This window comes from Schistocerca piceifrons, chromosome X (genome assembly GCF_021461385.2).
Source record: "Schistocerca piceifrons isolate TAMUIC-IGC-003096 chromosome X, iqSchPice1.1, whole genome shotgun sequence".
Lineage (NCBI taxonomy): Eukaryota > Metazoa > Arthropoda > Insecta > Orthoptera > Acrididae > Schistocerca > Schistocerca piceifrons.
This window is the reverse complement of record NC_060149.1, coordinates 720,398,093-720,422,638: the sequence shown is the minus strand read 5'-3', so window position 1 is coordinate 720,422,638 and position 24,546 is coordinate 720,398,093. Positions and strand designations below refer to the sequence as shown.

The 24,546-nt window shown below is 42.0% G+C and overlaps 1 protein-coding gene across 1 annotated transcript in view; it reads right to left on the bottom strand.

Moving 5' to 3' along the window:
• Positions 1-24,546, bottom strand: part of LOC124722855 (intracellular coagulation inhibitor 3-like) — a 190,540-nt gene that overhangs the window by 25,374 nt on the left and 140,620 nt on the right. The window contains exon 5 of the mRNA XM_047247981.1: positions 22,699-22,925. Within this exon, the coding sequence (XP_047103937.1) occupies positions 22,699-22,925 (227 nt within the window). The remainder of the gene's footprint in view (positions 1-22,698; positions 22,926-24,546) is intronic.

Sequence of the window (24,546 nt, the reverse complement as noted above, 5' to 3'; positions counted from 1 at the left end):
AATTCTATTCATGTGCCAGTTTAATTCTGGTTTAAGGTACAGTATACCTTGTATTAGTATAGTTTGCAGTCAATGTAGAACATCAGTCAACACATGAAAAATTGTATAAATATGTTGGTACGGTCCACGATGACTTAACAACTGCTGGCTTCTTTCAAAGTGAGAAAACCAGTGCCTACATCACCACAGGGGCCACGTCTGACAGCTGGCAACAGCAGCCATGGGTGAATTTCTTTATCACAGGTTCCCAAGCTGATTATGAGGTTTCTATAAGAGTCAGAAGCCAAAGCTAGAAGCAGTCTCTTTTACAATCCTAAGCTTATGTCTACATGAAGCTACTTGAATTTTTTACAGATTTCATTAACTTGCTGCAGAATGCCATGAGGAAAACCATACAACTATACTTCCGGGCAGATGATGTCACTGATGGTATTGTTAGGAAAGAAATTCTGCTAAAAATAAAAATTGACACTTTTAGAGTGTGATTACCTCAAATTATTACATCAAGAAAAGAGAGAAAACTATTATTTTTTATTGGACTCCTCATTCCATTTCATTTTTGTAAAAATGATTTTGTAGGGCCGGATCCTTAAAAACTATTTACTAGTAGTTTTAACTCCAGCTTATTTCCAGGTCATCAAAACTTTTTATATTATCTCCCTCAGAGAGTATTAAACAATTGTGGAACCTCCTAACAGATATCATCTTTAATCTGAATACCGGCAGAATACAGGCCTATTTTCAATGCACATTCACTTTGTCATTCTTTTCTACAGCCTCATATGCTCGCATTGCAAAACCAAATATACCTTTTTAGTTGGCTTAGAACATGATCTTTCTAATGACTCCAGTTTAAAGAGACTTTGAAGAAGACTTTTTTATAAATGTGGGACAAAAATAGCTATTTTGGGCATTTTCAGAAAAGTTGTCAAATCTGCCCTCAATTTGAACATTGGAAAGCAGTAGAAGATTGAAAATTTATATTCTAAGACCCTGCATTGGCAAGTTATTACGTGCAAAGTTTCAGGTGTATCATGCAATTACTTCTGGAGATACAAAAAAAAGTAATCATTACATTTCTTCAAGCATCTATTTTTTGGCCAACTTTGCTTCATATGATCCTTACGCAGATAGTGCAGGGAAACTTTATTATTTTGCTTATGGGAGTAAAAAAAGTTGTACACGATTACCTAAGTTTTGTTTCTTTCAAATGGCTCTGAGCACTATGGGACTTAACAACTGAGGTCATCAGTCCCCGAGCACTGTTAACAGTTGTGCTATAGGGTCAAACAAATGACTATATCCCAGCAATTATTAAATTGGCGAAAGTGAATGTTTACCAATGTTCACTGGGAACATGTCAAGCATTCACACAAAATTTCAGCAAAATCCGTGATGGTCATGGGGGATCGATTTTCGCAATTTGACGACGCGGCATTGAAGAGCCCAGTCACTTCACCCAAACACTGAAAAAGAGGACACGTGTCAGTAAATTTATTCTCTTCTATTTGGCTCTCTAACGACAGTTCATTAAAATACCACAATGTAGGAACCCATACCCTCCATCTTACTTGAAAGAACTGAAGAACTTATTTTTCTTATTTTATTACACTCTCACCTGTATGTTGGGCATAGAATACCAATTTTCTTATTAACCACTTCTTGCATTATGTATAGTTGAGACAGATGACACCTCTACCATTTTGGTAATTACCAGTGCTATTTTGTTTTTATCCTTGATTGTAGTTTCTATAGTTGTGAAAACTCATGATACAGCGAGATACGTTGTAATTAAACTATTTGTCATCAAACATATGCAGTAAAACAACACAATGTTTGCAGATCTTGTCATATTTTCCTTCAATATTAATTCCTGGCAAACAGATCAAACATGCTCTATGTCTTACAAACACATCGAACAACACCGTACGTGGTCAAATATTTAGCAAACATAATAAAATTTGACATACTGTTTGATGATTTACAGGAGCCTTTAGGTTGGGAAGATCGCAATGTTGTTTTTAGTGTGCACTACTCACTCCTAGTAGTTTGACAGTTAAAACACTCAACTGTATGAGTTAGTGTATACATTGGTTGGAAGTTGTACTGAGGTTAGGCAGCCCTCGTTTTCCCCAGCACATGCGCATACCTATCCAATCAATTACAGGGGCTTACATTGTAAAATGAAATCTCAATCATCTCTAAACTGTTTTTTCCTGATACAGATAAAGCAATGAGAAAGTGAAAGCACCACCAAGTCACAATCCCCAAGATTCACCAGGGTTTAAATCAATTTACTTATACAAGCATTAAAAAATTTAAGTGGCCTATAAAAATAAGTTGGAAATTAACAAGTGTAAAATAATTAAAAACAAAGTCTACTCGAAAATCATTTTACTTCTTCTTCAGTTAAAAAGGTAATAGCAACATGGTAACAGTTTTGTATTGGACCCCCCCCCCCCCTTGCATTTAAACATTAGGTTTCGTAATTGATGAATTTGTTACCACAACCAGATTTTCTGCTTAAACATCTGTTTATTTAACCAACTCACATCCGATTGTCACCTTCCAATCTGGCCTACACTTCAAGTTGTGCTAGAGATCAGTGTCGCCACAAGCAAGGTGTGGTCCACCACACAACTTTAGCCAGAAACCTGCAGTATCAACCTTCCAAATATAAGACTAGGAAATTCTTCTCCATTTTATTTCATACCTCTCAGTCATCTTTTCACACTTTCAACATATTATATGGTGCAATAAATATTCTGTACTTCGACGTTTAAATTTGTTACATGACTAATAATTCATGTACTTATATCTGGGTTTCAAGTAGATTACTCTCTAATGTGCAAACAACAATGCAGTATCAAATGCTACATAATTCTTAAAGTCTATTAAGATTTATAAAAAAAAGAAAACTGAATAAACTATGTGACATATGCATCACTTCAAATATCCATTGCGTTGCACATATAAGAATTTGCAAGATTTCATCCATGAGATTTAGAGTGTTCTGCAGTACTTAGACAGCAAAGAAATACTGACACTGGTTTTATAATTCAGTTATTTCCATGCATAATTTTAGGTTTCTTTTTTATTGATCAATACTGTCAGTCTTTTGCTCAAGGCCAAAATAAACTCTTCTGGCAAAGAGACTCCAGTAACATAATTGAAATACAAGTTGCAATACACAGTTGCCGACATTTTATGTACAATGAACACACTACTTTATATCATAGTATATGTCTACAATATAACAGAAATCCTCAAATTGTCTACACATGGCGCTATGTTCACAACAAATGGTTTCACACAAAAATGAACCAAGATCAGCACTAGTTTGTATTATAGTTACAAAAATGTTACTGATCATTGGTTGTCGCACAGAAACCATGAAATATTTTGATTACTTTATTGCATCACGTCACTATCGTATGCAAATAAAATGTTCACCATCTGATGGTAACTCATTGTACAGCAGCTGTTCCACGAATCATATACCATCACAGAACCTTATCCAGGTCATCTACTAACAAGATACTATTATCTCTAACAAGCCATACATAAACTTCCACTAATTTACCAATTGTGTGTCCCCATGATTGTCATAATCACACAGCTTAAATCGAATTTCAAACACTTGGTAGACAGCAGAATTACATTCAAAACAACATTCTTATTATTCGAATAATCCATCCACACCATAATATTCACTTCTATTCATCCAGTAAGTGTGATGCCATGTATATAACACAATATTAATCACCTGAGTCTCTTGATACGAGGAAGTATAATTCATAAAATTAAACTATTGATAATATAGACGTTATTTCATGAGTACATTAAAATATGTGGTGCTTGGCATATACAAATTAATACTGATGAAATTAACTAGGTATGAGTGTTCTGTGTGGATACGTGAAAACGCCAAACTTAAGGACTCCTTTCAATTAAAACTTTATTCAGTATTTACATTTGACCAGCCTCTTGTGAGCAGATTAAGTCGTTGCCATGTTACTTAAGCACAGAATTTTAGAGTCATACTAACCAACAAAATGTAGCCTTTCCATCCGCCCCACTGTAATTATACAAAATTTGCAACATTTTGGTCACGTCTCCTGTTACCATATAATATTCAACTAAGCACGAACTCTCCCTAACATCAAAATTCTTATACGCAGAAAATCAATGTGACGTTGTGACCCTAACGTGCCTTTATTTACATATACGTTACCAGTGTTGCCAACTCGATGACACAACTTTGTACTAAAAATGAATCACAAGTCGCTAGGTAAAAGTCATCTCTGAACGCACAGGCGCTAAAAAAGGCGTCAGAATGTTTTACAATAATAATCGCGTTGAAGTAAAGCATATGCAACATCAGACAACGGTGAAAGTTTCGATCAGTGTTGTATTAAGAAGTGATGGAAAAATCTGGTCATTGTAAACATTTCTGGCACAGTTGAAATGTATATGAATTGCAAATAAATGGGTGCTGCAGTGGAAAACGGTTTCATAATACGCATTAGTTGAGCACCGTAGTAATGTTTCTTCAGAGTATGCATAATTAATTGACATTTCACATAACACGCACCTAAGAGGCAAAGAATTTTTTTGTGTAGCGATGGTTCCCATCTCGATCGAAGTTCACAGTGCCCTTACCACAGTCTAACATGTTAGACTGTGGTTCAACCTACCGGCCGCTTTGGGCGCTGCTGGCGCTGTAGCAACAAAATAAAGGCGAAGTGTCGCGACTGTTATGTTAGACTGTGGTTGGTTGGTTGGTTGGTTGCTTTGGGGAAGGAGACCAGACAGCGTGGTCATTGGCCTCATCGGATTAGGGAAGGATGGGGAAGGAAGTCGGCCGTGCCCTTTCAGAGGAACCATCCCGGCATTTGCCTGGAGTGATTTAGGGAAATCACGGAAAACCTAAATCAGGATGGCCGGACGCGGTATTGAACCGTCGTCCTCCCGAATGCGAGTCCAGTGCCGAACCACTGCGCCACCTCGCTCGGTAGACTGTGGCCCTTACTATTTCAGAGCAGACTGAATCAACATCCCTAACTTCTATCACGTTACGCCAAGAAACCACAATTCGCGTGCAATAATGTTTATGTTTTAAAATATGAAAATCATTTAGAAATTAATCAGAATTAATTGTAATGTACAAAGCAGCAGCCTATAATGCATCATTAACATCTATAGCTATAATCCTAAAGTAAGCGAAAAGAGTGAAAAGACGTCGACAGTAAATCTTCCGCCTAGCTTCTGTCGTAGTATTTTATTTACTCCTTTGTCTAATAATTGATCGATAAGTTCCTTAACTGTCAAAAATTCTTTTCGTGAATATATTTTCCCCATAAAGTCTGCCAGCAGATATACTTACTATTATGCTGCAAGGAAAAGTGTCAAGTTGCACAGATTACTCTAAAAATTATTTCTTAAGACACCAGGTGCCAAATCTTTTACTTTTCTGCAAATACAATGGAGAACTGCGACTAGATTAAAATGTCACGAACTAATTGTAACTATTTTCAACTTGTACACTTATCTTACTACAGTACGTGCAAAATAGTTTTCCGAATCGTACAGCCGTGAAAACTTGCTGAGTCTGTACAACGCCCGAGTTTGCCAGCCAATCAGGGAACGATATTCCGCTAGCAGAGTGTATCAAGAAATAAAATTTCTCCAGCACCGGTTTAAACAGCAATGTATTCCGTTCGTATTATTAGATATTTGTTACTGTACACCTCTCTAGTAGTCTAACGTAGTTTGTCAGTTGCTGATCTTTGCTCTATCTGAAATCGCAATTTTTAATACTACCATTCAATTAACGCTCACCTGTTCGTAGTCTGAAAATGTTTCTAGTTCATCTTTTTCTGCTGCCGCACAAGTTGAAGGCTGGTTGCTTTTCTACATCTACAGGTACATAGATCCTCCACAAGCCACCATACGGTGCGTGGCGGAGGGTACCCTATACCACTACTTGTCATTTCCTTTCCTGCTCCTCTCCTAAATAGAGCGAGGAAAAAACGACTATCTATTTGCCTCCGTATGGGCCCTAATTTCTCGTATCTTATCTTCGTGGTCCCTGCACGTAATGTATTGTTGCCAACAGTACAATCGTTCTGCAGTCAGCTTCAAACGCCGGTTCTCTTAAGTTTCTCGAAAAGAACGTCGCCTTCCCTCCAGGAATTTCCATTTGAGTTCCCGAAGCATCTCCATAACACTTAAGTGTTGCTCGAACCTACCGGTAACAAGTCTAGCAGCCCGTTTCTGAACTGTTTCGATGTCTTCCTTCAATTCGTCCTGGTACGGATCCCAGACGTTTGAGCAGTACTCATGAATAGTTCGCACCAGCGTCCTACATGCGATCTCCTTTACAGGTGAACCACTCTTTCCTAAAATTCTTCCGATTAACCAAAGTCGACCCTTCGCCTTCCCTATCACAGTTCTTACGTGCTTGTTCCACCGCATATCGCTTTACAACGTTACGCCCAAATATTTAAACGACTTGACTGCATCAAGCAGGACACTAGTAATACTGTATCCGAACATTACAGGTTTGATATTCCTACTCATTCACATTAACTTACATTTTTCCATATTTAAGGCTAGCTGCCATTCATCACATCAACTGGAAATTTTGTCTAAGTCGTCTTGTATCTTCCTAGAGTCACCCAACTTCTACACCTTACCGTAAACCACGACATCATCAGCAAACAACCGCAGATTGCTGCCCACCCTGTCCACCAAAACATTTATGCATGTAGAGAACAACAGCCGTCCTATCACACTTCCCTGGGCACTGCTGAAAATACCCTTCTCTGATGAACATTCGCCGTCAAGGATAATATACTGGGTTCTATTATTTAAGAAGTCCTCAAGTCAATTACATATCTGTGAACTTATTCCATATGGTCGTACCTTCACTAACAGCATGCAGTGGAGCACCGTGTCAAATGCTTTCCGGAAATCTAGAAATATGGAATCTGTCTGTAGCCTTTCATCCATCGTTCGCAGTATGTCATATGAGAAAAGAGCAAGCTGAGTTTCGCACGAGCGTTGCTTTCTAAAACCATGCTGATTCGTGGTCATAAGCTTCTTAGTCTCAAGAAAGTGTATTGTATTCGAACTGAGAATATGTTCATGGATTCTGCAGCAAACAGAAGCTAGGGATATTGGCCTGTAATTTTACGGGGTCCACTCTTTTGCCCTTCCTTTTATACTGGAGTCACTTGCGCTTTATTTTTCCAGTCGCTTGGGACTTCGTGCTGGGCGAGAGATTCACGATAAATGCAAGCTAGGCAAGGGACCAATGGCATAGAATACTCTTTGCAAAACAGAACTGGGATTCCACCTGGACCTGGTGATTTATTTGCTTTCAAATCTTTCAGTTGTTTCTCTACGCAAGGTATGCTTATTACTACGCCGTCCATACTGGAGTTCGGATGACGGTATGTTTGTACGATTCTCCTGTGTGAACGATTTCTTTAACGTGAAATTTAAAACTTCGGCTTTTGTTTTGCTGTCTTCAACTGCCACACCAGACTGGTCACAAGGGCCTGACTGGAAGTCTTAGACCCGCTTAGTGATTTTACATAGGACCAGAATTTTCTCGGGTCCTGTGCCAGATCTTTTGCTAAGATGTGAAGGTGGTAGTTGTCGTATGCTTCGCGCATAGATCTTTTCACAGAAGCACTAACCTCTACTAACCTTTGCTTTTGTCATTTGTCCATTCCCTTTTGAACCGAGAATGCAACAGCCTCTGCTTCCCGAGTATCCGCCGAATTTCGTTGTGAAAACATAGTGAGTCTTGTCCATCCTCTATCCACTTACTAGGCACATTACTGTCCAGACCACGATTTACAATCTGCTTAAACTTTGTCCATAATTCCTCTACATCCATGTTACTGGAACTAAGTGATGCCAGTTCATTGTCAGAGTGAGATGCTAATAACCGCCTGTCTGCCCTTTCTGCCGGAAACACTCTCCTAGCCTTCTTGACTGATTTATTAACTTTGGTATTCACATTTGCTATAATGACATCATGATCGCTAATCCCCGTTTCTGTACGGACATCGTCGATAAGGTCCGACCCATTCTTAGCTACAAGCTCTTAAGATATTTCCATTGCGTGTGGGCTGCCGGGCTAGATGCTAAAGACAAATTTCAGAAAACGTGTTCAAAAGCATTTCGCATGACGCTGTGTCAGTACCCCCCCTCAATGAATTCATAGAAATCCCAGTTTGTAGTCGGTGGGTTAAAGTAGCCTCCAACTAGCATTGCATGATGTGGGTATTAACGCGCTGTCGACCGTAGACTTTCTTTGAATGATTCTAGAACTGTCACTGCAGAATCAGGTGGCCGATAAAAACATCCAAAAATTAACTTGGTTCCACCTACACCTGTTATACGCGACCAGATAACTTCACTGAGACACTCAGCTTCGACCTCAATAGAGACAATATTTTTGTCAACTGCAATGAAACTCCCCCTCCTATGGCCTCTAATATGTCTTTCCGATATACTTTCCACGACTCGCTAAGTATCTCAGAGCTTTCCATTTCGGGTTTCAGCCAGCTCTCAGACCTAAGAATAATTTGAGAGCGAGAACTTAGCTGGAGGAAAGTAAATTCAGGAACTTTATTACGAATACTTCGACAGTTTACTGATAAAATTGTGACAGTCGAAGTGTCTTTATTCTGAACGCCGTTTGATTTCCCTTGCTGCATATCAACTGGCGAGTGTTCATCAGAACCCCTCAAACTAAGCCTATCCTAAAAAGCCCTGTGTATACTCCACAAGGATTCTGCAACCCGAGTAGCAGCATCCTTTGCGTAGTGCACCTCTGACCTCTCAAGGGGAGTCCTACAAATCCCCACACGATAACGTAGGTCTAGAAATCTGCAGCCAAGACCATCACAGAGTCGACGAAGCCTTTGATTGAGACCCTCCACTCGGCTCCAAACCAAAGGACCCCTATCAACTCTGGGAACGATGCTGTAAACTGCGAGCTCTGCTTGCACCCCACACGTGAGGTCATCGGTCTTCATCACCTCCACCAGCCACCTGTGTGAACTGAGCATCACCTCAGAACCCATGCCGATATGTTGGCTGACATACTGAGCGCTCGTTGGCTTTCTTGACAGCCCTGAACGCTATCTACCTAAGGGGCTGCATAACACGCCTAAAGGTGGAGCTTCCAATAACTAGTAAACCCCCCAGCCCTCCGTGTGCCTGCTCGGACCCTGTCCACTCACAGGGTGAATGGGCGAGGTCAAGCGGCCAGTCTACACATTAGCCCTTCACCTCGAGCGACGCGAACGAGTTACCACAGCCACTCACACTGCTGTAAGGGCGGACCCACCGCATCGGGTGCACTAGGAGGTGCCTCGGAAGCAGAGCCCTTGGGCAAAACAAGGTGTCCCATGCAACGTGCCAGATTCTCTCACCGCTGCACCCAAAGGCAGCAGCCTGAAGGTGATTGACCGTAGCCAAAAGTACATTCAGCTGTTCGTGGACAGCGCCCAGCTCCTCCTGCGACCCATCACAGTATGCACACACATCCTAGCTATTCTAGCAAGACTAACGGAAGAAGTGAACTATAAAAGCAGACAATTCTAGATATCTAACTTGCTACCCTCCTGATGCGTCACCAATGGAAGCTGCTGCGTTAATGAGCTACGTAGCTGGCTGTTCAGTGAGCAACTATCGCACTGCAGACTGAATGAATTTACACTTAAAAAACGCGAGATTAGACTTCTTAAACAGCGAAACACGCGCGAAATTAATTAAATATACTACAAAAGAAACACAGAAAAAGATAAACACTTAACTTGCTGCTCTGCAATTGTATTCATACTCGTACATTAGCTCGTATATCATAGCTGTATACCAGCCGAGAGCTGGAGCCTGACTGACTGGCTTACTAAACGAACGGACGGTTGATTTCGAAACAAAACAAATGAGCAACCTCTGCGCTACAGACTGAAGTTATACAGGTTGTATCACAATTAATGGGATAGGGTCGAAAATGCATACCTGAAGAGCTACGAGCAATTTTTCATCTTCGATACTGTGAAACAAATCTCTTCTAGTGCAAGCTCTTTGCTTTCCATATTGTGGGAAGTGGTATGATGGACCAAAATAAGAGAAAAAATGTCCAGCAAACATGTGCTCTAAAACGCATTCCTTAAAAGTTACGAGCACTTGATCATTAGAAGAGTTGTGTTACGAAGTAGCAAAGATGAACAAGTGCTCATGGCTCTTAAGCAATGCATTTTAGAGCACATGTTAACTGGACGTTCTTTCTTGTTTTGGTCCATATTACCAGTTCCCCAAATATGGACCGAGCGAGGTGGCGCAGTGGTTAGACACTGGACTCGCATTCGGGAGGACGACGGTTCAATCCCGCGTCCGGCCATCCTGATTTAGGTTTTCCGTGATTTCCCTAAATCGCTCCAGGCAAATGCCGGGATGGTTCCTTTCAAAGGGCACGGCCGACTTCCTTCCCACTCCTTCCCCAATCCGATGAGACCGATGACCACGATGTCTGGTCTCCTTCCCCAAAAACAACCAACCAACCAAATATGGAAAGCAAAGAACTAGATGTAGAAGAGATTTGTTTCTCAGTATCGAAGATGAAAAATTGCTCGTAGCTCTTAAGGTATGCATTTTCGACCCTATGTTTACTGAGCCTTTTTTCCTTTTAGTATCGTGTAATTTCAACTTTATGTGTTTGCGCCATTAATTATGATACACAGCATAGGAAACAACTGTTTTATCCATATTTTTCAGTTTTTCAGTGAGGCAGAAATTTTAAAACTCGTTTTCAAGAACACATGAATGCTTTTCAGACTCAACCATTTTGAAACATCAGTCACTGCACAACATATGCTAGAAATCAAATATACATGATTATCAACAGGCTAGAAAACAATATGATTGGGTACTACACAATGAAACTTAATGGTAAGACACTAAATCTCTTAAAACAACTGGAACTGCCCAAGGCTTCCTGCTACTGCTGGCCCACACCTCTACTGTGCAAACTACATAACAGCAGAACCTTCTTCTTTCTGTTAGACTTTGCAACTGACCTAGGCCTTGCACGTTCCCTACATCTACAGCTGCAAGAGGCTCCTCTCTGCTCAACTCTGACAGTTGGTCAAATCTATTGAACATATGCAAAGTATAACTGTCTGAATACCTCCTATTCCTATCTGCCTTCTTGCCAACTGCCAGTTCCCATTCCCCAGCACCCTTCACTCTCCTCAACCTACCTAGTTCCTCCTTTGCGTGTTGTAACTGCACCTGAAGGGCACAGGTTTTATGCTCCTGCTCCTCTATCAACCTAGTTCTACTACAGATTCTGCATTCCCAGGAGAGTATCTCGCTAGACTGCCCACTGGCTTCCCCACTGCATTACCCCCCATGAAAATACTTTGAACAAATCCCACACCGTAACCCACTACTCACAAACCTACGACAGAGCCCACACTTCTCGCTCACCGTAAAATTTTACAGTTACTGAAAAAAAAACTATAATTCTCCTCTACTTAACTTTAGTAACACCAGTAGAACTATTTATAGATCTGACAATAACGGTCTCGAAATTGTCTGTCTACTAAGAAAGCAACTAATTGTATTAATACTACTACACCACAGCTAATACCAATAACAACAAAACTTCACAAAATTATTAGCTAAAACCAAAAATTCAATCGGCCACTGGAACACTCAACGAAGTTAAAAACACTGAATGAAAGTTTTACTGAAATATTTTACTAGAAACAATAAGAAACGTCAGCTGAAAACTAAAGAACGAAGTTTATTAAACGAATTCAAAGCACAGAAAACTCTAAAAACACAGTAAGCGAACGTTTCAAAATGGTTCAAATGGCTCTGAGCACTATGGGACTTAACTTCTGTGGTCATCAGTCCCCTAGAACTTAGAACTACTTAAACCTAACTAACCTAAGGACATCACACACATCCATTCCCGAGGCAGGATTCGAACCTGCGACCGTAGCGGTCACGCGGTTCCAGACTGAAGCGCCTTTAACCGCACGGCCACATCGGTCGGCGAAGCGAACGTTTCCAAAAGCCAGAAATAGCATAAAATACTAAATTTAGTATCTGTATATCAGTGCACAAATAACTTCGTAAGTACGTAGCATCATAACCGCTACTGTTGCAAACTGCACACCGCAAAATGTAAAAACACTACTGAGTTGTAGGAACTAGGAAATGTTGGGAAGTGAGTACCAGGTTGTGGGGTCGCAACTAGTGCGCGATCGCTCATTTGTCTACTTTACTTCAGAATGTATGTGGGCTGCAATGTAAGCCGGTAGAGTATTATACGGTCAGTAAAGGACGAGTTGTGTCCTGCAGACTGACGTCACGACCATCTGTTGCAGCTGCGCGTGTGAAAGCAGTGGAGTAGCGCTGGCAGGCCACTTACATTATACGAAACTAAAAATATTAATAACTAATAAAGGAATAACCTGAGGAACTTCATATTTGATGTACATCCTTCTGTTGTGAAAACAAACAATATGTCAAAGTCTGAGATCAAAAATAGTTGTATTTTGGAAGTTAGTAAAATTCCATAAAAAAAAACGTAATTTGCCGACAGTCAAGAATTTAAATAAATACAGTGATGTAATAGTTCACCTTCAGTGATTATGTACGATGATCTGATAACACTTTCAGTGTTCATATATAAATTTGGAAAGTTTTTAGTTTCAGAAAACCTCTGACTTCTCTATAATAATAATTTCAAGAATTCTAAGTAAATATGTGTATTGTGTGTTAGGGTGCGTGTGAACGAGAATGCGTGTGTGAGAGTATGTGGGACGTTCGGCATTATTAAAAATCATTCTGTAATTCTCTACAGGAACTGGCAAGTGTTCCAACTCTGTAACGTGGGAACGAATCCACTAGTGGTTCCCCTACTAGTGAATGTCGGATGTCCAAGTGTGTATGCTTATGTATAAGACAGCCAGAACATTCGCGACTACATAATAAATTTCCAGATACAGAGTAAAGCTTATAGTTCATTTTGTTTTGTTTATTTAATTAGAGAGTTTTGTGTTACTTAATTTGATGATGTCAATGAGCCTAGAGAAGTGGTTGGTGCTTGCTAGATTTTGGCGCGAGCCGCGCCCTAGAAGTGAGTTCTCATTGGTCGTAAGTGCTGACAGCGAATGAGAAGCGAGACGGTTGGCCGCCTAGCGAGGAGATATAGTTTTGAGAAGTGGGAGAGTGCGAGGAAAGTCGCGAGCTAGCTTTGATTGGAGGCGGTTATGCTGGATGTGACTTTTCGCATTATGCGTAAGATGAAGTCGTGGGATGACTTCCGCGATATGGTCCAGTGTTAATGGTATCTGGTAGTGACCAGAAACTGTTTATGAAAACTTTAGAGTGTTGTGATAATTCGTTCCGACGAAAATCGCGAGTGAGCTTTGAATTATATAGTGTGGCGGTACTGAGTATATTCTTACAGAGTATTTTATGGCGAGCATAAACTTTTACTAAAGAAAACCACTGAATATCGTGTGCAGAAGTAATTGGCCGATCATTGACTGTGTTACAAGTAATTGGTTTCGGAATTTGGGAAGGTAAAAGTTCTGGCTGTTTTAGGTATGGTGATAACTGTGAGCAGAAACTTTAGTAATTTTCTTAAATGTGGGCTGATGATCTTGCTTCACGGCAATAAAGATCCATTGAAGGTTTAAATTTGAACTTCATGTTTAAAGTACGAGTGACATCCCCTTTCCGAATCATTTCTTTAAAGTACATAGACAATTTTCAGCAAATTTTACTTATAGCGGCCTCCGGCGTGTAGCTGTGAGGTTACAGTTTCCTCAACACTGCTTTTCTGTGATCTCGTAAGTAGCTGCAGTCAGGAGTTTACGTGCGAAGATCTACCGCTGTAAAGAGGTAGGTAAACAAAAATTATAAAAGAAATTGCAGCAACAGCAGCAAAATATAATCTGTCGTAATTGGTGCACCGCACGCACGCACGTAAAAAATCCGTCGCAAGGTCACCAGCATTGTGAAGCCTAGTGCAGGGTTGGCTCAGGTGACTGACAGCTTAGGGGAGTTATGTAGGAATTTTACGGAGGAGGATCAGGTAGTGATAGTGGGTGGAGCAGGGAACAGTCTTGATAGGGACGAGGAATATGATGTAGGTGGTGACCTGGTAAAGATAGCTACTCAAAATGGTGGCACTAATGTGCATTTCGTGCAACTGTTCTAGCGTTATGATCGGCCTCATCTTATTGCGACTGTTAGGCACATTAACATGAGGCTGGAGGGGGTGCTGGTGGTAGAGGGCATTGGTCACATTTCAGTGGTGCCAGTTGGGTCTATCAGTAGATCGGGTTTCACTAGGCATGGTCTGCATCTCGATAGGTATGGGAAGCGGAGACTGGCAAAGCTTATAGGTGACAGTGTAGCGGGTGGTGGTGGAATAACTCATGGAAAAATTCCTGTGGTAGTTGGTGTTAGAGATGCACTTCTTTAGATTGAAGTCAGCTGATAGGTATATCTGCTTGAAGGAAGTCCCTCTAACTAAGCAATCACCTTCAGAGGACGTCATGTTCCTAAGTAGAGAAGGAATTAGCATATTTCATCAAAATATAAGAGGTATTAGAGATAAAGTTAGTGAACTGCTTATAGATGTTGACTCTGAAATTATTGGTATATCGGAGAACCACTTAAATAACTGGACAATACAGAGGCTTCCTTTACCAGGATACAGATAAGCTGGATGTTTTTCAACGAGTTCCTTGTGGGGTGGGGGAGTAGCTATGTACATAAAAAACAGTATTCCCTTTGAGTCCATAGACATATCGTGGCACTGCACTGAACAGATATCTGAATGTTGTGCACGGGCAGTTGAATTTAGTGAAACTAAACTTCTAATTGTTGTTGTTTATAGGTCCCCAACTCTGACTTCAGAGCATTTCTACTCAAGCTAGAGATTATTCAAATGTTCAAATGTGTGTGAATTCCTAAGGGACCAAACTGCTGAGGTCATCAGTCCCTAGACTTACACACTACTTAAACTTATGCTAAGAACAACACACACACCCATGCGCGAGGGAGGACTCGAACCTCCAGCGGGAGGGGCAGAGAGGGTTCTTGATCCACCAGAAATTAGTTAAATGTGGTGACTTTAATATAAATTTTGTGTATGATGGTGCAAGCAAAAGGATGTTGGTAGATCTAAATTCATATGATCTGATGCAGACTGTGCTTTCTCCAACTAGGGTGCAGGGGATCAGTAGCACAGCCATAGACAATATTTTTATTCATTCTTTATTACTAGATGGGCATTCTGTTAGTAAAAGGGTGAATGGTCTTTCACACCATGCTGCACAAATTTTAACACTAAAAGGCTTTTGTACTCAAACAGATGCCACATATAATTACAAACTATGCAGGGGAGTTAATCCAACAGCAATAGAGAGTTGTTTAAACCTTGACAAGGAACAACAGTGGCAAGATGTTTATAGCGCCGATAACATAGATGGTAAATATAACGCTTTCGTTAACACGTTTCTCATGCTCTTTGAGAGTTGCTTTCCATTAGAACGCTCTAAACGGGGTACTAGTAGTAATAGGCAGCCCAGGTAGCTGACTAATGGGATAAGAATTTCATGTAGAACAAAATGGGAATTATATCAGAATGTTAGAAGTAGTCACAATCAAGCGACAGTAGCCCATAACAAACAGTATTGTAAAGTGCTTAAAATGTTATTCAGAAGGCAAAGAGTATGTGGTACGCAAATAGAATAGCTAACTCACAGGATAAAATTGAAACCATATGGTCAGTTGTGAAGGAAGTGTCTGCTCAGCGGCACAAGGTCGACGATATAAAGTCAGTTCGTAGTAAAAATATTTATGTTACGGGTAAATCAGATATATATACAGTATTTAACAACCGTTTCCTGAACATTGCTGGTGAATTAAATAAAAATTTAGATTCTGCAGGGAATCATAACTTTCGTGGCAAATGCCTTTCGAAGATTGATGTCTGAAAGACTCCTCTGTGATACAGATAAGGGGACGATTGAGCCAGTAATTAAATCACTGAAGACTAATGACTGTCATGGATATGATGGAGTGGCTAGCAGAATATTAAAGTACTGTGCTGCACAGTTAGCCCTGTATTTAGCCATATTTGTGATTTTTCCTTTAAGAATGTTCAGTTTCCTGAAATATTAAAGTACTCAATCACAAAGCCACATTATAAAAAGGGAGAAAGGGATAATTTAGCCAATTTTAGACCTATTTCTATGCCATCAGTGTTTGCTAAAGTTATTGAAAACGTTGTGTATGTAAGGATAATTGATCATTTTATATCACATGATTTGCTATCAAATGTACAGTTCGGCTTTAGAAGTCGTTTAACAACTGAAAATACTATATTCTCTTTTTTAAACAAAAGTTTTTGAACGCTAGCCATATTTTTTGATTTAGCTAAGGCATTTGATTGTGTTGATCACAAAACATTGCTCCAGAAGTTGGACTATTACGGAATACTGGGAGTAGCTCACAATTGGTTCACCTCTTATTTTAGCAACAAACAGCAAAAGGTCATTATTCACAATGTTGGGAATGGCTGTGATGTGGGGTCTCAGTGGGGTACGGTCAAGTGGGGGATGCCCCAGGGATCAGTGTTGGAGTCACTCCTGTTCCTTATTTATATAAATGATATGCCCTCTAGTATTACTGGTAACTCTAAAATATTTCTGTTTTCTGGGTAGTAAAGGATGTTGTGAGTAACATTGGCTTGGTTTCAAATAGTGTACTTCATGACCTAAGTTCATGGCTTGTAGAAAATAAACTAACGCTAAATCGCAGTAAGACTCAAGATTTACAGTTTCTAACACACAATTCAACAAAACCTGACGTTTTAATTTCACAGAATGGGTATATGATTAGTGAAACTGAACAGTTCAAATTTCTAGGTGTTCAGATAGATAGTAAACTGTCGTGGAAAGCCCACGTTCAGGATCTTGTTCAAAGACTAAATGCTGCCACTTTTACTATTCGAACGATATCTGGAGTGAGTGATCGTTCGACACGAAAAGTAGTCTACTTTGCTTATTTTCATTCGCTTATTTTGTATTGTATTGTATCTTGGGGGCAACTCTTCCCATTCGAAAAGGATATTTTTGGCTCAGAAACGGACGGTTCGGGCCATAAGTGGTGTGGGTTTACGAACCTCTTGTCGAACCCTGTTCACCAATCTGGATATTTTGACTTTAGACTCTCAATATATATATTCCATGGTGTCTTTTCTTGTTAACAATATTAGCTTATTCCCAAGAATAAGCAGGTTTCACTCGGTTAATACTCGGCAGAAATCACACCTGCATTTGGATCGGACTTCCTTAACTCTTGTGCAGAAAGGTGTACGGTATACTGCTGCATCCATTTTCAATAAGCTAGCACTCGAATTCAAACATTAGCAGTAATCCACGCGCTTTCAAATCGTAAATGAAGAGTTTCCTCATGGCTGACACCTTCTCTTCTGTCGAGGAGTTTCTTGAAAAATTAACCTGATTCTTGTTGTATTGTTGATTGCATTTTCTTAAACTTACGGGCTGACTTTTTTCGGGTTCATAAACATTTTATTTTTATCTATTATTACTTTTATGTTGTAATTTCATGTATTGACACGTTTCATGAGCTTGGAGATTTGCTCTTCAATTTGATGCTACGGAACTTTACGTGTAAATAAATAAATAAAATACACCTCCAAAAAATCAGAAAATCTGAATCAAGGTTAAATATAGCCCTAGTTACGTTAGTAATTTTAAAGACATGTTTTAAATTTATTTCTTTGCGTATGTAAAACTCAGATTCTTTGCAGTGCACGATAAACACCATCTTTGGTGACTTCATGTTAAACTAACTTTGTGAAATGTTTTGAAATGTATAAGCAAATGTTAGCCTTGAGTAACGTGATGTGTGATTATAGAATGGATAAACCAGCGTGTGCTGGTATTATAACGTTAAAAACGTTACTCGTTGTTTTTTGTTTCGCTGAACTTTTTCACTGTTTCCCATTATATTTTCCGTCATTAGATTCACGAAACAGAGAGCCTAACATGTAATCTTCTCATACCAGGAATTTCCATTTCGCATCGCTTCACTCAAGAGCAGAAGTAATTAATTTATTAAGATGATTTACAACTGACGATCGACGTACAACTTCTGAAATGCGTCGTGTGATTCACTGAAACACGAAAAAATTGTGACGGCGCAAAATGGGCGAGCTCGCTTCAAACCTGGAAATAATAGAAAAATGGATACAAATCCTAGAAAACTGTGCTCTCTTACATTCCTTGGCTCGCTGATTAGGAATCAAATGTCGGAAATACAAAATTTAAAAATAGCGGATCGAATTTGGCGGATCAAAATGTATAAATTTAGCGGATTTGAGTAACGCTTCGGCTATAAAGTATTGTGAAGCCGCTGACAACGAATTAAAAGCCGAAATTGCCATATTGAAATGTTTTATTCGATATTTTACATTTTTCAATCGAAATCATAGTCATATTCGTCGTTTGTATCATTATCGCTTCAGAAGGGTCGCTATAGTGTTGTCCACTAGGAGATGGTTCGAAAAGCAAATTTACCTCAGGTGGCATCCGTATATTGTCTTCAACAGTCATTTTCTAGATACTCGAGGTGAATGGATCCTATGAGGCCAGAAAATGGTGGAATACCACATGCATCGTTTTATCGCTTGAATATTTGCGTGTAAAATCGTCGCTGTACCGCTGGATATCATTCCGAGCTTCCTGCGCATTTTCAAATAGCCGACCAATCGGCAACGGAACAGCTTCGATTATGGCATACCCGTGCGTCCAAGCACTGTGGACTGATGTCGGTGTCGGGCAATATTGCAAACTATTCTGGGGCCGGTGAAGCTCGCACCCGACTTTCGTGATGTACCGGGTGATCAAAAAGTCAGTATAAATTTGAAAACTTTATAAACCACGGAATATTGTAGAGTAGATAGAGAGGTAAAAATTGACACACATGCTTGGAATGACATGAGGTTTTATTAGAACAAAAAAAAAAACAAACAAAGTTCACAAAATATCAGACAGATGGCGCTGGCCAGCAAAACGTCAGTGACTGCGCATGACAATCGTGTATAAAAGGAGCTGTAATGAGAGAGAGAGAATCAGATGCACCAGCAGTAGCAACATGTTGACGTTACCTGAAAAGGCGCTTTTAGTGAAGCTGTATTATCAGAATGGGGAATGTGCTAGTTCAGCGTTACGATCCTATCGCCATAGGAAGGGGATTCGAACGGGTAAAGGTCCGTTGACAAATGCAACTGTGGAGAGAATGATTTCGAAGTTCGAAGCCACGGGTGGTTCAGACGATAGACCCGGTAGTGGCCGACCGAGCACAAGGCGTAATGCTGCTGAGACAGTTCAGGAAGAAATGGAGACTGTAGCGGGTTCGTCTATGCCCGGGGAAGTCAGCGCTCGTGCAGGCGCACGTCGCACCGGCATTCCATACACTACTGTTTGGTTGGCACTGAGGCGTACACTCCGATGCTATCCGTACAAAATCCATCGGCATCATGAACTGTTACTTGGCGATTTAGTGAAGCGGAGGGCATTTGCGGTGTGGGCGTTTCAAAAAAAAAAAAAAAAAAAAAAAAAAAAAAAAAAAAAAAAAAAGTGGTTCAAATGGCTCTGAGCGCTATGGGACTTTAACATCTGAGGTCATCAGTCCCCTAGAACTTAGAACTACTTAAACCTAACTAACATAAGGACATCACACACATCCATGCCCGAGGCAGGATTCTAACCTGCGACCGTAGCAGTCGCGCGGTTCCGAACTGAAGCGCCTAGAACCGCTCGGCCGGCACGTCAAAAGACGGCGGAAGATGACGATTGGTTTAGTAACGTGTTGTGGGCAGACGAAGCTCATTTCACTCTCCGTGGGTCTGTCAACGCCCACAACTGCAGAATTTGGGCTACCGAAAATCCTAGAACTGTCGTGGAAGCTCCATTGCACGACGAGAAAGTCACGGTATGGGTTGGGTTTACCACATCTACCGTTATCGGGCCTTTTTTCTTCGAGAAATGCGTGATTCTGGTTTTGTAACTGCTACCGTGACGGGTAAGACGTACGCCGATATGTTACAGAATCGGAATCGCATCATCCACAGCCTGGCTGATAAACACCTGCTGGAACGTACGATGTTTATGCAGGATGGCGCTCCACCCCATATTGCTAGACGCGTGAAAGATCTCTTGCGCGCGTCGTTTGGTGCTGATCGTGTGCTCAGCCGCCACTTTCGTCATGCTTGGCCTCCCAGGTCACCAGACCTCAGTCCGTGCGATTATTGGCTTTGGGGTTACCTGACGTCGCAAGTGTATCGTGATCGACCGACATCTCTAGGGATGCTGAAAGACAACATCCGACGCCAATGCCTCACCATAACTCCGGACATGCTTTGCAGTGTTGTTCACAACATTATTTCTCGACTACAGCTATTGTTGAGGATTGATGGTGGACATATTGAGCATTTCCTGTAAAGAACATCATCTTTGCTGTGTCTTACTTTGTTATGCTAATTATTGCTATTCTGATAAAATGAAGCGCCATCTGGCGGACATTTTTTGAACTTTTGTATTTTTTTGGTTCTAATAAAACCCCATGTCATTCCAAGCTTGTGTGTCAATTTGTACCTCTCTATCTACATTATTCCGTGATTTATTCAGTTTTCAAATTTATGCTGACTTTTTGACCACCCGGTATACATTTCTTCAAAGTTCTCGATAGTTATGTTTTAGTTCTTGAGTTCTCTGTACGAAATTTAAATATCCTGCAACATTTTGTGAAAAAAACAATATTACTCGGGAAAATTTTAATCGTGTGAAAGAAATTATTTGCCAGTTTTCGAGAAGAATTATGATCACAATTCCGAATAGATCCACAAGATTTCTGCAGAAAACCGTAATGGTAATTTTTGTCCAAATAAGTTTTAATAACTAGGGAACTATTTTTCCCGTGTGGTAATTTCGTAAGCTAGATAAATGACCGTCCACTAAGAACTTGTAAATACACTCCTGGAAATGGAAAAAAGAACACATTGACACCGGTGTGTCAGACCCACCATACTTGCTCCGGACACTGCGAGAGGGCTGTACAAGCAATGATCACACGCACGGCACAGCGGACACACCAGGAACCGCGGTGTTGGCCGTCGAATGGCGCTAGCTGCGCAGCATTTGTGCACCGCCGCCGTCAGTGTCAGCCAGTTTGCCGTGGCATACGGAGCTCCATCGCAGTCTTTAACACTGGTAGAATGCCGCGACAGCGTGGACGTGAACCGTATGTGCAGTTGACGGACTTTGAGCGAGGGCGTATAGTGGGCATGCGGGAGGCCGGGTGGACGTACCGCCGAATTGCTCAACACGTGGGGCGTGAGGTCTCCACAGTACATCGATGTTGTCGGACCGCAGCGACGCACGGATGTACGCCAAGACCGTAGGATCCTACGCAGTGCCGTAGGGGACCGCACCGCCACTTCCCAGCAAATCAGGGACACTGTTGCTCCTGGGGTATCGGCGAGGACCATTCGCAACCGTCTCCATGAAGCTGGGCTACGGTCCCGCACACCGTTAGGCCGTCTTCCGCTAACGCCCCAACATCGTGCAGCCCGCCTCCAGTGGTGTCGCGACAGGCGTGAATGGAGGGACGTATGGAGACGTGTCGTCTTCAGCGATGAGAGTCGCTTCTGCCTTAGTGCCAATGATGGTCGTATGCGTGTTTGGCGCCGTGCAGGTGAGCGCCACAATCAGGACTGCATACGACCGAGGCACACAGGGCCAACACCCGGCATCATGGTGTGGGGAGCGATCTCCTACACTGGCCGTACACCACTGGTGATCGTCGAGGGGACACTGAATAGTGCACGGTACATCCAAACCGTCATCGAACCCATCGTTCTACCATTCCTAGACCGGCAAGGGAACTTGCTGTTCCAACAGGACAATGCACGTCCGCATGTATCCCGTGCCACCCAACGTGCTCTAGAAGGTGTAAGTCAACTACCCTGGCCAGCAAGATCTCCGGATCTGTCCCCCATTGAGCATGTTTGGGACTGGATGAAGCGTCGTCTCACGCGGTCTGCACGTCCAGCACGAACGCTGGTCCAACTGAGGCGCCAGGTGGAAATGGCATGGCAAGCCGTTCCACAGGACTACATCCAGCATCTCTACGATCGTCTCCATGGGAGAATAGCAGCCTGCATTGCTGCGAAAGGTGGATATACACTGTACTAGTGCCGACATTGTGCATGCTCTGTTGCCTGTGTCTATGTGCCTGTGGTTCTGTCAGTGTGATCATGTGATGTATCTGACCCCAGGAATATGTCAATAAAGTTTCCCCTTCCTGGGACAATGAATTCACGGTGTTCTTATTTCAATTTCCAGGAGTGTATATTTGGACTCGTTAATATGCTATTAAGGTAGTAGGAGAGGCATTTACAAAAGTGGAAGCTCTTAGAGGAAATTATGTAGTCAACGATTTCCGATAATATCAGTAGTAGTTTAAAGTCGATATACGTTTTGAAACCAGTTGGCCCACTGTTCGGCTTTATTACTTATACTTCCTGTGAAAAAAAAGAAAAAAAAGAATTACCTTGAGAGGAAGCTCAATGGCGGTGCAGGCTAGAGGAGCGACGCGTCCGCTACGGAATAGGCCAAGGTGCGGCACCATGGGCACGACTATGGTGTCGCCGACGCGGCCACTCCGCTGGAAGAGCGTCGTCTGCTGCGGCGACAGAAAGGCGAGCGTGCCGGTGCGATCCAGGTCCCGCCAGTGGCTCAGCACGCCCGCGTCAGTGCGGATCTCCAGGGCCTGTGCGCCTGCAACCACATCACATTAGTCGTATCCACGGAGAGTCGAAATGAATCAAACACACACATTTTTAATTTTAGTGCAATACAGTGAAATGATGTTAGCTGATGGAGGACGGAGGAGAAACGCAAGGAAAGGAGAGGGACTTGATATCAACTGCATCGGGCTGTGTGCGGCATCAGCGGAGGCGAGTGAAAATGTGTGCCGAACTAGGATTCGAAACCGGGATCTCTTGCTTACTTGACAGTTGCGTTAATCATTGCGCCACTCGAACACAGTGTTTATCATACCTGCGCGAATGATCTTGACACGCCTCTCGACCGACACACACGCTTATCCGCAGTACCTGTCTATGTCTAACATGCTCGCTACTGAGAGATTCCGGCCGGAGGTCTGACGTACACTACTGGCCATTAAAATTGCTACACCACGAAGATGATGTGCTACAAACGCGAAATTTAACCGACAGGAAGAAGATCCTATGACATGCAAATGATTAGCTCTTCAGAGCATTCACACAAGGTTGGCGCTGGTGGCGACACCTACAACGTGCTGACATGAGGAAAGTTTCGAACCGATTTCTCATACACAAACAGCAGTTGACCGGCGTCGCCTGGTGAAACGTTGTTGTGATGCCTCGTGTAGGGAGGAGAAATGCGTACCATCACGTTTCTGACTTTGACAAAGGTCGGATTGTAGCCTATCGCGATTGCGGTTTATCGTATCGCGACATTGCTGCTCGCGTTGGTCGAGATCCAATGACTGTTAGCAGAATATGGAATCGGTGGGTTCAGGAGGGTAATGAGGAACGCCGTGCTGGATCCCAACGGCCTCATATCACTAGCAGTCGAGATGACAGGCATCTTATCCGCATGGCTGTAACGGATCGTGCAGCCACGTCTCGATCCCTGAGTCAACAGATGGGGACGTTTGCAAGACAACAACCATCTGCACGAACAGTTCGACGACGTTTGCAGCAGCATGGACTATCAGCTCGGAGACCATGGCTGCGGTTACCCTCAACGCAGCATCACAGACAAGACTGCCTGCCTTGGTGTACTCATCGACGAACCTGGGTGCACGAATGGCGAAACGTCATTTTTTCGGATGAATCCAGGTTCTGTTTACAGCATCATGACGGTCGCATCCGTGTTTGGCGACATCGCGGTGAACGCACATTGAAAGCGTGTATTCGTCATCGCCATACTGGCGTATCACCCGGCGTGATGGTATGGGGTGCCATTGGTTACGCGTCTCGGTCACCTCTTGCTCGCATTGACGACACTTTGAACAGTGGACGTTACATTCCAGATGTGTTACGACCCGTGGTTCTACGCTTCATTCGATGCCTGCGAAACCCTACATTTCAGCAGGATAATGCACGACAGCATGTTGCACGTAATATACGGGCCTTTCTGGATACAGAAAATGTTCGACTGCTGCCCTGGCCAGCACCTTCTCCAGATCTCTCACCGACTGAAAACGTCTGGTCAATGGTGGCCGAGAAACTGGCATGTCACAATACGCCAGTCACTACTCTTGATGAACTGTGATATCGTGTTGAAGCTGCATGGGCAGCTATACCTGTACACGCCATCCAAGCTCTGTTTGACTCAATGTCCAGTCGTA